We start from the raw sequence: 16,031 nt of genomic DNA, 5'->3' as shown, positions 1-16,031 counted from the left end.
GAGGAAGTACAAGGAGTTCTAGAATCATACTGACCCTGCCCAAGACCCCAGTCATTCTTTAGTTAATAGTGTGACTCTCAATCACATAAACTCCTTGAACTTCAGGATCCCCAACTTTAACATGACAATAAAAAAACACCTTTGTTACTCTGAGTATTAAGTGAGATATGGATATAAATAAGCTCCACTAACTGTAAAATGCTACATGTATGTGAGTGGTGTTCTTATGCCACCACCTTGACCTCAGCCAGTGAGGGGGAGGTACACTCCACGAGTCCAATGAGAACTGAACAATCATTTACAAAAGGTGAGAAGAAAGGGGCTTCCAATCAACTCTACTTCTTAGGAGAAAAGACCTTCCAACCTTTTATGATGCTTGAAAGGTGAAAAATAGGCTTCCAAGCACACTCCTCCCCTTTCAGAGTGAATCATGTTGCTAATCACCGATAGTAAAATCAGGCCCAAAGGGAGGAATGCTTGGTTATTTTTCCTGCACTTGAAAGACAAAGCACTTAATTATGCATTCTGTAATTAGTTTGTAGTTCTCACAACAGGCACATGGGGAATGCTAACAGTGGCTGCAGGCCTGTGGGGAGGGAGCGGCACATTTGATATTCAAGGGCTGTCCCATGGAAGGGGTTCACTAAGGACAGCTTTGTTCAACTACAAAGAAGTCCTAAAGGCAGCTCCCATCAGCACAGTGGTGGTGGAGGAGGAAGGCAAGATTCCTCACATATTAAGGTTGGTCAAGGTCATCGCCTAGGGAGTGTGCTGCTTAATTATGTCGGATCTGTGAGCTGTTGCTCATCTCCTGACATGGAGATCAGGGAATGTGTGGAGATGACATTTTTGTGTTGGATGTTCTCAGAAGTCATGGGGGCTTGATGGCCACTTTGTATTGTTCATTTCTGCTGGTGTTAAACATTCCTCCCAGAAATGGTTCCCTTGGAGAGCAAGCCATGACCAAAAGCACTTCAAGTTCAAAGGACTGGGGAGCATGTTAGAGGTAATCAGGACCAAGAAGCCTGCTCTCCAGGCCTAAGCCCAAGCAGGAGAGATGCGATCACTGTGCTGTCAGCAATTCACTCCTGGGTACCTGGAAAGACCTCATCCTTCAGGAAGAGGAGTTGATTTTCTGTGCAAACAGAGGGTGACTTACATTTCAAGATGGTGGGCTCTGCCTGCTCACAAAAGCCGAAGGATGATTGGGTAGATTGTCTGTAGAAGCGGCCCTGATTTTCACCTCCCCGAATCCACACCTGCTTGCCATTTGATTTTCAATCATCCCATCAAACATCTATTGGCTAACTTTTTAAGCCCGAACTGGCTTCATGACTAGTTCTGGTCAAGAGGATACAGTAGAAGTGATATTGAGCCCCTTTCAAGCCTATGCCTCGAGAAACATTGCACTCTTTTTCTTGGGACCCTGCCAAGCCGCCCTGTGAGCCAGCCTGTGGGATAATGAGAGCCCTATGGCCCAGTCACCTCCCATTGCCTCAGCCCCCAGCCAGCCAAACCTCAGAAGCAGAGCCTCCTAGCTGACCACAGACACACATGAGCCCAGCTGTAACCATCCAATCCACAGAATTGTGAGCTAAATAGATGGTGGCTGTCTTAAACCACAAAATTTTGGGGTGGTTTGTTGTATCCGCAAAAGCTCCATGGAGAGATGTATCCCATATATAGCCCATTCTGGTGGCAAATGCTCTGGGCAAGATGATGCTGGAGGAACAGAAAGCAGATGGCTTCTGAGGAACAAATGCAAATATAGTCAAGGGGCAGTTCCCGGAAGATAGATACCACATCTGAGCTGTCTATGGAGGTCCACCCCCATACCAAGATTTGGCTGCTCACCTGGTTGAGGATAAATCAACACCAGCTTCTGTGTGTTGCTCATGCAAATATAGTCAAGGGGCAGTTCCCGGAAGATAGATTCCACATCTGAGCCGTCTATGGAGGTACACCCCCCATACCAAGATTTGGCTGCTCACCTGGCTGAGTATAAATCAACACCAGCTTCTCTGTGTTGCTCGGCATCTCTGGAAATAACCCCAATTCGCACTCTAACTTACCACTCCTGCTCAATTTCCCATTTCTTTGGCCAAGTTTTGTTCCCTGTCTCACTTCCTACCATTTACCTGCCCCCATTTATCTTGATCATTGAATTGAGCTCAATGATTTTCCTGCTCTTCCCTCAACTCCCATTCACTCTCCTGCTTTCTGGCTTCCGTCCACACCACTGGGCAGGAACTGCTCACCCGAAGTTCACTAAGAGCCTCCAAAGTCCCACATTTAATAACGTCATCTCCATTTTCCTCTCATTCAACATCACTGCAGCACTTGACCTTGTTCTCTGAAACCTCCTTTTAGGAGAGCTTACTCGGGAAAGTTTCCAAAGAGCCTTATTTAAAGAATCCACTCATTCAAGAAAGTCTTAAGGCTTGTACATGATTATAGTGAGATTACAGGGAGAATTATCTCCCAGTGATAGCAGTATTTCTGACTTCACAAAGATGGCTGCGACATTAAAAAAAAAAGTGGTAAAGATATGCTGAGTGTGATTCTTCATGCTCTTTACCATGAAGTATAATTTTGTTTTCAAAAGGGGCATCATTATATCTAAAATGTTAGAAGTTAGACTCAACAGAACGCTAGACTAGGATTCGGGAGTTCAGAACTGAGTCCCAGTTCTGCCACCTAGAAGCAGCCTATCTTTATAAGCTTCTTAACCTCTTGAACCATAATCCATCTGCAAAATGGAAGCAATTGCCAGACTCTGAACTCCTTGAAGGTAGGATTCTCTTTATACTTCTTGGCACAAACCCAAGCACAATGCCTACAACACATTAGGTGGTCAATGAATGTTTAAATGTTAGTTGACTAAGTTTTGTAAAAATGAATGAAAGATCTCAGACATTTTATATATATACTAGAGGCCCGACGCACAAAATTCATACAAGAGTAGGCCTTCCTTCCCCCGGCACCAGCTTCACTCTGGCACCTGACACCCGGGCTTCCCTCGAAGCCCTGGCTTCGTCCAGAAGGTCATTTGGAAGGATGTCCGGTCTAATTAGCATATTATGCTTTTATTATTATACTAGTAGATTATATATATTATATATATACATAATATATATATATAAAGTTTCCAATGAGCCTTATTTTATATAATTATATACATGTATATATACATATATATACATATATACACATATAATTATTAAACACTAATGGTATAACCACCCTCATTGTGATTTTGTCCCCCCATAAATTTGTCCTTGATGGTCATGGAAACACATTTTCCCCTGGATGCAATGGCACAAAAGCTAAGCTGTTATTGCTCCTCAAACTTGTGTGCACCAGAATCACCCAAAGAGCTTATTTTTAAAGTCCACTCTCCTAGATCAGATTTGGAAGGACTGAGTTAGAGTCCGGGAGTCTATTTTCTAAATCAAGCTCTCCAAGTGATCTTCAGGCAGATGGTCTTTTCTCATGGTTTAAGAAACACTGCCCTCACCCTTTGAAAGCTTACATTTCATCCGGAACCTTCCTTCCACCTGCCCTGCTGAAGGGCTCCTGGGTGTCATCTATTTTCTGAGTGTCTTGCATTTTTAAAAAATATATTTTTATTGATTACATAAAGGAAGGGAGAGGGAGAGAGAGATGGAAACATCAATGATGAGAGAGAATCACTGATCAGCTGCCTCTGGCATGCCCCACTGGGATTAAACCCACAACCTGGGCATGTGCCCTGACCAGAAATCAAACTGTGACCTCCTGGTTCATAGGTCGACACTCAACCACTGAGCCACACCAGCTGGGCATGTCTTGCATTTTTAACCATCTCAGCCCACATGCATCTAACTGCACTGCTGCACGGAGAGAAATGGGTCTCTGGTCTTCGCAGTAATTCAGAACTCATGGAGACAACTTAGACAGGCTCAGTCCCCTGTGAAGTTATGAGTCAGAACACCTTTTTCAATCTTGAAAGTGATTAACAAAGCAGAACAGATTCTTTGAAACATTGTTTTCCTTCATAACAAAGAGAGGAGCACGCATCTATTTAAGTTAGGACGGTTGTTATAGAAACTACCTATTTTAAGTGAATGATAAGCACCACATACGCTATTGAAAAGAACAAGCCCTGAGAGTAGCTTGGGAGGCCTCATTTGTTCTCAGCGCACATCTTGGCTGGCTGGCTGGCTGGCCATTTGGATGCCTTTCTTTCTAACACTGGATACCGAGCCATGGCTCCCCTGGGGCTCTCCCCTTCCCTCTAACACAGTGGTTCTCAACCTTCCTAATGCCGCGACCCTTTAATACAGTTCCTCATGTTGTGGTGACCCCCAACCATAAAATTATTTTCGTTGCTACTTCATAACTGTAATTTTGCTACTGTTATGAATCGTAATGTAAATATCTGATATGCAGGATGTATTTTCATTGTTACAAATTGAACATAATTAAAGCATAGCGATTAATCACAAAAACAATATGTAATTATATATGTGTTTTCCGATGGTCTTAGGCGACCCCTATGAAAGGGTCGTTCGACCCCCAAAGGGGTCGCGACCCACAGGTTGAGAACCGCTGCTCTATGGGGACTGCTCTCAGCTGAAGAGATGGGATGGGAGCTCAGTCTCCAGATCCCAGAGGTTGGGTAGGATATAAGTCACCGTGAGAGTTGAGGTCAAAGTCAAGTTATCTGATGCCAATGGGTAGGATCAGTGCCCATTTTCCGGGTATCTCAGGCCCATCAATAGCCATATAGGAGATGTTATAGTTTCAACTCAGATTGATAAGCCAAGGGCCTATACAGTAACTCTTATTTGTATCTGTTTGTTTGATTTATTTTTGGTGTCAAATTAGTTGTGACTTCATTTTAGAAGATAAAAGTAAGACCTGACATCATACAGAATTGGCATGTTTGAATGAGAATAAATTTAAAAGATTAAGCAATTTTCTAGAATGTATCTCATGGCCTAATGAAATACATAGTTCTTAATTTAAAGGCAGGAAAGGATGGAGGTACATCCAGATCCTAGATGTGCCTCCCCGCCCACCAGACTTGCTGCCAAGTCAGTGTCCCATCTCCCTGATTTATGCATTCTAAAAACAGGCATTAGAGGGAGCATCCCTCAGCTTCCCTTCAGCATGAGCAGTTGTTATCCATATCTGAATATTTAGGCCTTGTTGCCTTACAAGTAGCAGAAAACATAACCCAAGTGGCTTAAGCAAGAAGGGAATTTATTATCTATATATATAAAAGCCCAGCGACCAGAACAGTGGAACGACCAGAACAACCAGTGGCTATGATGCACACTACGGCAGCCAACCGGCCTGATCCAAGCCCCGATCGTCCCCTCCCCCCGGCCGGCCTGGCCCCTGATCAGCCCCCAACACCCCGATCGGGGGCGCTGGCCAGTCAACCTCCTGTGGCCCCTCCTGCCCCACCAGCCCAGCCCAATGGGCCCCTATCAGGGCGGGATGGCCGGACCCCATCCATACATGAATTCATGCACTGGGCCTCTAGTCTTATATAGTTGAAAAATACAGAAAGAAACCGGGTATGGATTGGTCAGGGTTCCAATGATGTTCCCCAAAATCTTTTTTTCCTCTTTAATTCTTAGCTCTGCCTTCCAGATGTTGAATCCATACTTAGCATTTGCATGAGAGCAATGTGGCTGCAAAAGCACAAAGAACTACAGTGTCTTCTATTCTTGTGTAGTGAAAAGAACACTTGCCTTTATCCCACATGTCTCAGCAGGTCTAAAGATATCTTATTAGCTTAATAATGAGCCTATGACCCAACTAAAACTCATTTTGGTAGCCAGATGGCATGCAATAATTTGATTGGCTTAGGCAACAGGGATAACTCTAGAGTTGAAAAGTGAAAATTTACCAACAAAAAAAAAGAAGGAAGATCCCCCAAAGAGTTGGTAGTAAAAGTGAGAGGGACAGACCCTGGATGTCAAAATAAAGGCAAACAAAATCTGACCAACGTGGTTACTTCAGTGGACACAATATGTGATAGTCATAGACTGTCTTTTAAAACACATCCCTTCTACTAGGCTCATTAGGTCACACAAGGTATTACTCTCATAAAAACGCAATAGCAGAAGCAGTGATAATAATCTACTTTGTTTGGATCATTTCCAAAGCCTTTAACACACAGGACAGACACCTTGGTTCTTTGTTGGTTTGATTTTATCAGAAAGCCTCCCTGTCTGAGGTAAGAAAGCGAGAACTAATCCAGAACAAATGTAACCCAGGCTACTGCTTTGGGTTCTTTTAGAAGAAAGTTTCCCCATTCTCCTAATTGGGACTGTTACCTGTGATTTTTCCAGGACATGGTTCTGTGGACCTCAAGAAGACCAGCTAATAAGGATGAGTCCAATTCCGCTCATTAGGCTTCAAAATGAGAAGACACAAAAGCACATAAGCCCTGGGGAGAAAACCAGACAGAAAATTGTCTAATTAGATTTCAGAGAGTTCAGGAAACCAATAGGATAGAATTTAAAGTAGAGATTTATAAATTGCCAGCATTCTCTGCTTGCATGTTCGTACTCCCCTAGTGTCTGAAGAAACTGCTCACTGTGGAATAAGGGATGACGGTGCCTAAGACCTATTTGCCTTTGCAAGCCTGAAAATGACTCCATTGGCACTGAAAGGCAGCAAAATGCAGCCACATGCTGGCAACAGTCCAATCTGCCCTCTTGATTGTGACTCTGTTTCTTTAGAAAAGTTTTGTGGTTGCCTGATGGGTGATCTAGCAGAGCTGGCAATTAAGTGGATCACGAACAGCAGGGATGGCCTCTTGTGTAACTCTATTCCAGCGTCCTTAAACGCACTACCTGCAGTTATCCTATAAGAAGTAGTGGCGGCCAAAAACCTAGGAGATTCATAAAAGGGGAGAAATCTGGGCCATGTTTGAGGTAGCATCATTAACGTTTCAAACACACAGAAAAGCAGGAAGGTTATTGTGCAGATGGTGTGGGTCTCATTAGTGTGGAGTTGAATTCACGGTTATCCCTACTGACACACCACGGTGCTAAATATGCTGACAACCATTCTAGTGCACAAGCAATACATCAGTGACTTCCTGTCTTGTGATGGCTATCTTGAAAATTTGATTTTCCTTTCTGCAATGAATCAAGTTGTAATAGTTAATTTTCCGTGATCTATTTTGCTATTGAATTTTCCTCCAATATGTCTTTTGTAGGAAATTCAGAAGTAAATGTCAAGCATCTACAAAATAAGAGGCAGTTATTATTTTTTGTTATGTCAATAAAATATTTATTAAAGCTTTATTATATATGTTATTGAGTCTTGCTTTCACACAGTTCTAGAATTCATCTTCAGATTGTCTTGTCACACTCAACTGATCTAAGACCTAAAACAGAAAGTTTCTAATGTCACAAATCAGAAATGTTATGACATGTTGCTTGGAATTCAGAATCTGTAGAAATTCTTCTAATGAAAGGTACTCCATTTTTTTTCCTTAAACCTTGAGCAAGAGTTACAAATAGATAGACTTCATCATCACTGTAGTAGCATACAAAAATAGATAAAGCTTTTAGAATAAAATAGATCAAGCTTTTAGAATAAACTTCTTTAAGAGTTTAAAAATAATAAATATTATATAGCTTAATCAAAACCTGGTATATTTATCTTTTCTTCTCCATACCAGGGGCAATTTTATTATGAGTACAGCTTAACTCATAAGAGCATCACAAGTTATTCTTTTGGTCTTCTCTGTGAAAAAATACAAATAAAGATAACATAAGCCCAGGATATACAAATCCAACACTTTGTACCACAAGTTTGTGAGCAAGATGTGCCAAGGGGAAATCTCAGAAAAAGACATTTTCTTTATAATGCACAGTGGTATGTTGGCTATAAGAATCCATTTCCCAAAGCAGAGGTCAGCAAACTATGGCCCATGGGCCACATTCATCCCACCACCTATTTTTCATTGTTATTGATCCTCACTAGAGGATATTTTTTCCATTGATTTTTAGAGAAAGTGGGAGGGAGGGAGGAGGAGGTAGGGGGGAAGGGAGAGAGAGAGAGAGAGAGAGAGAGAGAGAGAGAGAGAGAGATGATTATGAGAGAGGCACATCAATTGGCTGCTTCCCAAATGCAACTGACTGGAGCTGAGGACTGAACATGCAACCCAGGTACCCAACCTCAACCTGGAATTTAACCAGGGACCCTTTAGTCTGTGGGCCGATGATCTAACCACTGAATAAAACTGGCCAGGCCTATCACCTATTTTTGTAAATGAAGTCTTACTGGAACCCAGACACATACATTCCTTCGAGTATTGTCAATGGCTGCCTTCATACTGCAATGATGGAAATGAGTAGCTGTGATACAAATTATATGGCCTGCAAAGACTAAAATATTTACTGTCTGGTTCTGGAAAAACAGAAAATGGCTTTCTAACCCCTGTCCCAAAGGCTAGAAGCAAATGGCCTCCTTGGTCTCTTAGCATCTGGGTTTCATCGCTCTAATGGCAAGAGCAGGCAAGGAGAGAGAAACCCAAGAACATGTGCACCTGGAAGGAAAATTGGGCATCTCTTCTTGAGACCTCTAGCGGAATAATTCAAAGTCACCCATCCTAGGCTTTCTCAGGGTAGGAGGCACCTCCCAATGAGGCGGCAGCTCCAATCAGCTGTCATAGGAGAAAAGGATGCACTAGAAAAACGTAGTAAGGAAACATACCTCAGTGAACTGGTGGGTGTGATAATCAGGGAGATGACATTATTGTCACCCTCCTATTTCCATTCCTCACAGCTGGGTATCTTCCCTGCCTCAGACATATTGTATATTTTTTCCCATTTCATACTGTCTTTTATATCCATCTCCCAAAGAATGAGTATTTGTTATAGATGTATTAACAGCCATGTGTATGAAGATGAGACACAGAGCAATCTTAAAAATGTCACCTTTCCCCTCTCCACATTCAAAACTATTCTTCCTAACGCCATGACCCAATAACCATGTAGCTGTAACCAATCATATTAGCAATCTGTCTTATTGAGATGGACTTCTATGCATTCGGAAGTAGGGAGTAAAGGGGTGGTTAATCATCCTTTCCCTAGAGGCCAACACTGGTTATATCTCTACCTGCCTTGGTATCATAAATTGTTCTGAAAAGTAAAGGTCCAGTGGGAAATGCCACTCATTCTATGGCCATAGTAAAGATTTTCCATGCACATAAAAGATTAAGGTCTTTAAGAAACAATGCAATAGAGAAACCTATTTTACTTTGTTTAAGCCAGTATATTAGGCAGCCATTGCCACATAGGCACTGCATGGCAACCCCCACTCCTCTCCCAAATCCCATGGCTTATAGCAAACATTTATTTAACACAAGTCTGCTGGTTGACAATAATTTGGCTGAGCTAGGCTGGGCTCAGCTGGGCACCTCTGCTTCAGGATGAGGATTGGCTGGGCTGGGCTTTGGTGTATAAAGCAAGAGCAGAATAGACTTTTTGGACGCCCTTGACAATCCAATATGGAATCACTGTCAGTCGTGACAATTATGCCAAGTGCTATATCAAGACTGAGGTAATGGGGTATAACCAGAATGCCCTTAGGAGGGGCTCAGAACACCCAAAACCACACTTGGAGAAGGACTCCATCTAGACCAGGGGTGGGCAAACTTTTTGACTCGAGGGCCACAATGGGTTCTTAAACTGGACCGAAGGGCCGAAACAAAAGCATGGATGGAGTGTTTGTGTGAACTAATATAAATTCAAAGTAAACATCATTACATAAAAGGGTACGGTCTTTTTTTTTTTTTAGTTTTATTCATTTCAAACTGGCCGGATTCGGCCCGCGGGCCATAGTTTGCCCACGGCTGATCTAGACACTACTATGAGTGCAACCTTCACCCCCTGTGGGCTATAAGAACTCCGAGCTCCGACCACTCAATGCTTGAGCTTGTCTATACCACGGGTCACACTCAGAGCCCACCCGGACTTCCACTCCATGGGCATGAGCAGCCATTGTCACTGCCTGGCTTGAGACCAACACTCACCTCTCCATCTTTGGACACCACAGTGAGTGGGACTTTTCGCTGGATGCCCACTCTGCCTGATTCTATGGCATAAGCCTCCCCACTCTGTGTGTAACCTGCGTGTGACTCTGTTGGCTTATTGGAGAGGTCTCCCCTAATAAACCTGGCAATGTGGAAAGACACCATCATGTGGGAGTGACTCCTTTAGGGGATGTTCCCTTGCTCACTACGCTTTGGGCTATGGGTTGGACTCAGGTCAGCTTCTGGAGGATTCATTCTGCGACCCAGACTGATAGGGCAGCAGCTCCCAAGAGGAACTCTTGCACAGGCATATTTCTTTTTTAAAAATGCATACTCCATTGATTTCACAGAGGAAAGAAGAAGGAGAGAAAGATAGAAACATCAATAATGAGAGATAATCATTGATCAGCTGCTTCCTACATGCCCCCTACTGGGGATTGAGCCCGAAACCCGGGCATATGCCCTGATGAGGAATTAAACCATGACCTCCTGGTTCATAGGCCAATGATCAAGCATTGAGCCACACTGGCCCGGTGCACAAGCATATTTCAAGCCTCTGCTCAAGTCAGGCCTGCTAAAATCCCATTGGCCAAAGCAAGACACATGGCCAAACCCTAGTAAAGGAGCAGAGAAGTACATCCTACCTATATGAGATTACGGCTTAAGCATGGGTGTGTAACTCTACTACCTTTTTTTGTTGTTTGTTTGTTAATCCTCACCCAAGGATATTTTTCCATTGATTTTTAGGGAGAATGGAAGAGAGAGGGAAAAACAGAGAGAAACATCAATATGAGAGAAACACATCAATTGGTTGCCTCCTTCACGAGTTCCAACCAGGGCCCAGGCCAGGGAGGAGTCTGCAACCAAGGTATGTGCCCTTGACCTAAATCAAACCCAGGACCCTTTGGTTCACAGGCCGATGCTCTATCCACTGAGCCAAACCAGCTAGGGCAACTCTACTACCTTTTGACAACCCATTAACGTTCCTTTTCATTCCATTGTGACTCCGCCAACATTTCAACTACCATCCCAGCAGTTCCCTGCTTTTTTTAACTACAGGACTCTCTTCTGACTCGTATCTACCAAAATTAGTTCCATGGAATACACTTCATGCTAATCTATACACAATTGACCATATGCATAATTATAGAATGAGGTGTAATTATAGAATGAGGCTTGGTTTTCAAATACAATACACACGAGACTCTTTCACTGTGAGAAAGAGAAAAAAAAGAAGAGATCACCTGAGACCCCATCCTCTCTAAATATGCATGTGCTTTATCTCTACAATGTTACCAGAAAGAATATGAAATTATAAGACTAGCCTCACACAGAATTTGAAAACTTTTACAAGACTATGCCAGGAAAGAACCAGAAATCTTCTACAGAGCATGTGTCCTCCTTTTGGGTTTGCAAAGCCATTTATTTGCCTCTCGCAGCTGTGGTCAGGCCATCCAGTGCGGACTCATTAGAAGAAATTTACTTCAGTAATTGTCCAACTCTCCTCGTCAGCAGGAGTCTCAGGAAGTTGGCCTGGGAGCCTGAGCTGGGCTGTGAAGTGGGAGCTGGCAGCTTCTTTATAAATCAGTTTGTTCTCAATTTCAAAGAGATCTAAGAGGTTGTATCTGTGGTGAAATGAATTGAGAGGCAAGCAGACAATCCATGGTCTCAACTGAATTGGTGGGTTAGATAGGCAGAAAACAAGGACGAGATACAAAAACAGACGTGGAGGGCAGAGCAGCGGGTCTGGGGCAAAGGGGAGAAGGGGCATTGCCTGGAGTGTCCTGCAGCATCGAGGGGCCTTGATCTTGCTGATGGGTGTAAAGAATCTGGGTCCTTTGAACCAGTTGTGAGCCACCAGGGGGAGTATGGGGGCAGCACCACACATTAGGCAATCATTACATATTCAATATAAGAGGTATATTTTAAATTAGAATATTCTAAAATACTCCCAGCGAACACAAGTCTTGTGTTATGCTAAAGCATATTGCTTACATGGAACAGTGTTCCAGGGACAAATGAGTTTTAGAAACTCCTCTGAGCTTATCTTAAAGGGATTTCTTGGCAGGACTTCGTGGCAGTTCTTTATAATGATAATGTGTATTGTAAGTCTCCAAGAGGAATGTGTAGGTCACAGCATTTTTGTAAACTAATTGGTTATGAAGCCCACCTTTTTAGAGTATTGTGGCAAAATACACTGTGAGAAGCATGAAGATAGTGACCCAAATCGATTAAATTTGCTTTCTACTCACAAACTGCACAGTACCAGAGTAAAGTTAGAAAAACTGAAGTATAAAAAGATATACTGTTGCCGGCTGGTGTGGCTCAGCATAGACCTGGGCTGGGGGCTCGATCCCCAAGAGGAGGCATGCAGGAGGCAGCCAATTGATGATATTTCCCTCTCATTGATGTTTCTATCTCTCTATTGCTCTCCCTTCCTCCCTCTCTAAAACTCAATAAAAACATATTTTTTTTAAAAAGCATATGGTCACCAACTTAACTGCTTTACTCATCTCTAATTATTTTCTTTATTTTTTTCAAAATATTTATGGGATAACATTTTAATATGGTTAAGTAGCTTTCTCGTCTGCATTCCCCTGTATTGAACTTCTTCCCATAGTCTATTAGAAACAGCTATTTCCCTAGAGAAGGTTCATGATTATTATAGCAAGAGTGAAAAAAAAAAAACCAAAAAAACCCAGCTAATATTCAGCTTCAGAATTCCAAAATACAATTTTGCAGCAACTTAATGGTCTATAAAAGCAAGCTTTTTCAAGAGGAAAAAAAAAGGATTTCCTAAATCTCTTTAACTTCCATTAATTTGCTAAGGGCTACGCGTAAGTAAGCTAGATCATACCATTTCCTCTACACCTATGCTTCTCAAACCTTAATGTGCACATAAGTCTTGTTAATGCAGCTTCTGATCCATTAGGTCTAAGTGAGGCCTGAGAGTCTGCATCTCCAATCAGCTCACAGGTGGGGCTGATGCTGCAGGTCCTCGGACCACACCTTGAGCAAGGATACTCCTTGCACATCTGATGGCTCAGCAGAGGCTTGCTGCCCGAGGGTAGAAAGAAGAGAAGATGTGGAGGAAAGTCCAAAGTTTTTCTCTTCCAACCTGAGGGATGGTGAAAGGAACAAAGGAGGCAGAGGAAGGGAAAATGTATCTCAATCTCCCCTAGAGTCCCAGAGAACAGAGGTAAATCAGGGAGGGTTTAAGGAAATTTCCAGAAAAACTGTCCAGCTTGTGGTTTCTAACATTGGAATGAAAATACCCAATGAGGGCACCCTGTCTCAGACAGAATTTGATGATCCTATATAATAAAAGCATAGTATGCAAATTGTCCCCTCTACCGGGAGGTCGTCCAGAATTCAACCAGGGCATGGAGCCAGCCAGAGGAAGGGAGGGAGGCCCTGGCCGGCAGCTAGCAGCCACTAAGGACCCTAACAGTGTACAAATTTTGTGCACTGGGTCTCTAGTGATTCATAATTAGATAGAGGAGAGTTCTCTGTAAACGCTCCAAAACTGCCTTTGGTCCCAGGGACGGTGCCTGGAGCTCCCTTAAGTCCCTGAGAGTCAGTCAGTCTGGGGAGTTTCACAGAAGCAGTCATAATAGGGAGTCCCAGCCAAACTCCCAGGGTACCCACAGCACAGCAAGAACCAGGCGAGCGCCAAGTTAACATGGAAACCTGGTGCAATGACAGAGGCCAAACCACTGGGGTTCAGCAGCAAATATTGGCTGAACAACTCTCTGATGGAGCTCATTGACCTTGGGATCCTCCAAGCCGGGAGCAGCCCAGCTCAGCCCCTCTGCCACGGAGATCAGGGTAATTCCAGGAATAACAGAGTTCAAGAATCCCATCCCCACCAGCCAAGGTCGTACAAGCCACAACCCCCTTGAAGAGGCACAATGAATGGGGATACAAAGAGAGTGATTATACAAAGAAAATAAACTTATAGAGATTGTTTAAATTACTGGATTGGACTAAAATTATTTCATGGAACTAAACATTAGGTAGCAGGGTGGATCAGATTGGTTAATAAGAAATAAACTGCATACTCTCTGCACGTACAGTGTAGTCCCGGCGATAGATACAGGCAACCCTAGTCCATGTTAATATGGCCTGAACTTAACTAAAGCTGGGCTCAACTGTGATTTCAGATTTGCTCATTACTTTTAGCAACTCTCAGCCATTTAGAGGAATTCAATGCCCAATGAGGAACCTGCTTTCTTTGGATCTCAAATGGGAAGTGATTTGATCTATCAAAGGGATTCGCCAAAATGATTTAAACACCCCTCCCAAACCAACAGCAGATAGAGAACACTGAACAGTGATTACTGCAAGATACACAAAGCTTCCCAGATCCTACAATTATGCAATGTCTCTTAGCTAAGATCAGCACAGGGATGGAGAGGAGGATCTCTGTGATGTTTCCCCTGGTGATGGGTGATATGTCCTTTCCTACTTTACCCCCAGTGCCATCTACATTCCCATGAGAATCACTGCCCCAGGGACACTGTTACTGATAGGAAAGTGTTTTGTATTTCAAGTTGCTCAGACCAAAAAAGCTATATTCCTAAGTGGGGTTGAGAAACAATCTACATCAAAGAAACAAGAGTTACTGTGTCGACAACCCAAATACAGGCTAGTGTATTAGAGAGACATGAAGCCATCTATAAAAATGAATGAAAAGGAGGTAGTATTTTAAATAAGTGTATATGCAAAGACAAAGACCTACCAGTGATCAGTAATAAAAAGCAAGAAGCTAGCACTTCAGGAGAGATGGGATGTACAAAGAACACCTACCCAACTACATCATAATTTCTATCTAGATCACGATTGTAAGAAATAATCATCAGCTGTTTAGTGGGTGGAAGATGGATCTCTTGTGTCCTTTACTGTGTAAGTGCATAGTTCACTGTACCTGGTTCTCAGAACAGAATATGGTTTCCGGAATCTATATATATACAAAACCCTAAGCAACCAGAATGACCAGAACGACCCGTTGTTATTATGTGCACTGCAGGGAGCAGGGCCGACCAGCCAACCTCCCGCGGTCCCCTTCCCCCGGCTGGCCCGCCCCAATCAGCCCCAATCAGGGTGGGGCCAGCTGGACCCCACCCATGCATGAATTCATGCACCAGGCCTCTAGTTCTCAATAAAATCTTTGATACTCTTCCCAAAATTCTGGGCACAATCTTATATATCCAGACAGGTACTAAGCAGATCCTATCTATTTAAAGAGTCAAGATCATGGCACCCCAACTAAAGGAAATTAGGCAGCACCTCCTCCCTCGCAAACCCAGTGTGAGCTACCTATGTCACCTGCAGGTGGCATCAATGTGTATTTCCTCTGAGTGAATGATGCACTCTGGTTGCTTAAAGGAACAGGATCCTATTTCTTCCCAGCATGTTGGAAACCACCAAACAAAACAAATTTTAACAAAGGTCAAACAACTGTTTTTATGCCCTGGGTTTCCACCAGCTCCAGGCACCCTGATACAAACCAGGGGCCTTCTCACAGCCCTGCAAACAGAGGGAGCTTTTCCCCTTGGCTCATTAGGTGTCCTCCTTGCCTCTCTATATTGTACTAATGCATTAAGGCTCAGATCAAATTGCACTTCTTTAAAGGAGCCTTCCTTGGCCATGCCAACTTCATTGATCTCCCCCTTCACTGGAGCTTCTTGAGCAAGTATTGATTGTACCATAATTGCGATATTTTATCATGTCTTGTCTTGTATTCCTTAAGTTATTTTCCTTTAATACCAGTGCATTTTCCAACAAGACTTTGAAGATCTCACTGCCAAAGAAAGGGCTTCTCCAATAAGGGGTCAGGTTCCAGGTTTTTTAATGATCTGGTTATGAAATGTTCTTCCTCAAGGGCTGTATTGTTTCCTGATTTCACTGGGGCCGTGGCCACTAAATACTGTAAATCCCTGACAGCCCATCAGCTTCCTGAGGGTCCCACCATCCCCCTGTG

At 43.2% G+C, this 16,031-nt stretch overlaps 1 protein-coding gene across 1 annotated transcript in view; it reads right to left on the bottom strand.

Moving 5' to 3' along the window:
• Positions 1–15,759, bottom strand: part of LOC102252873 (M-phase inducer phosphatase 1) — a 56,185-nt gene extending 40,426 nt beyond the window's left edge. Inside the window, exons 1-3 of the mRNA XM_014537598.1 lie at positions 15,643–15,759; positions 13,023–13,105; positions 11,532–11,673 (exon numbers count right to left, since the gene is read on the bottom strand). Coding sequence (XP_014393084.1) covers positions 11,532–11,673; positions 13,023–13,105; positions 15,643–15,759 — 342 coding nt within the window. The remainder of the gene's footprint in view (positions 1–11,531; positions 11,674–13,022; positions 13,106–15,642) is intronic.
• Positions 15,760–16,031: the final 272 nt, after the last annotated feature.

Source organism: Myotis brandtii, unplaced genomic scaffold (genome assembly GCF_000412655.1).
Source record: "Myotis brandtii unplaced genomic scaffold, ASM41265v1 scaffold18, whole genome shotgun sequence".
In the NCBI taxonomy this organism is placed as follows: Eukaryota; Metazoa; Chordata; class Mammalia; order Chiroptera; family Vespertilionidae; genus Myotis; species Myotis brandtii.
Note: the sequence above shows the minus strand (reverse complement) of the source record. Positions and strands in the feature narration are given on the sequence as shown.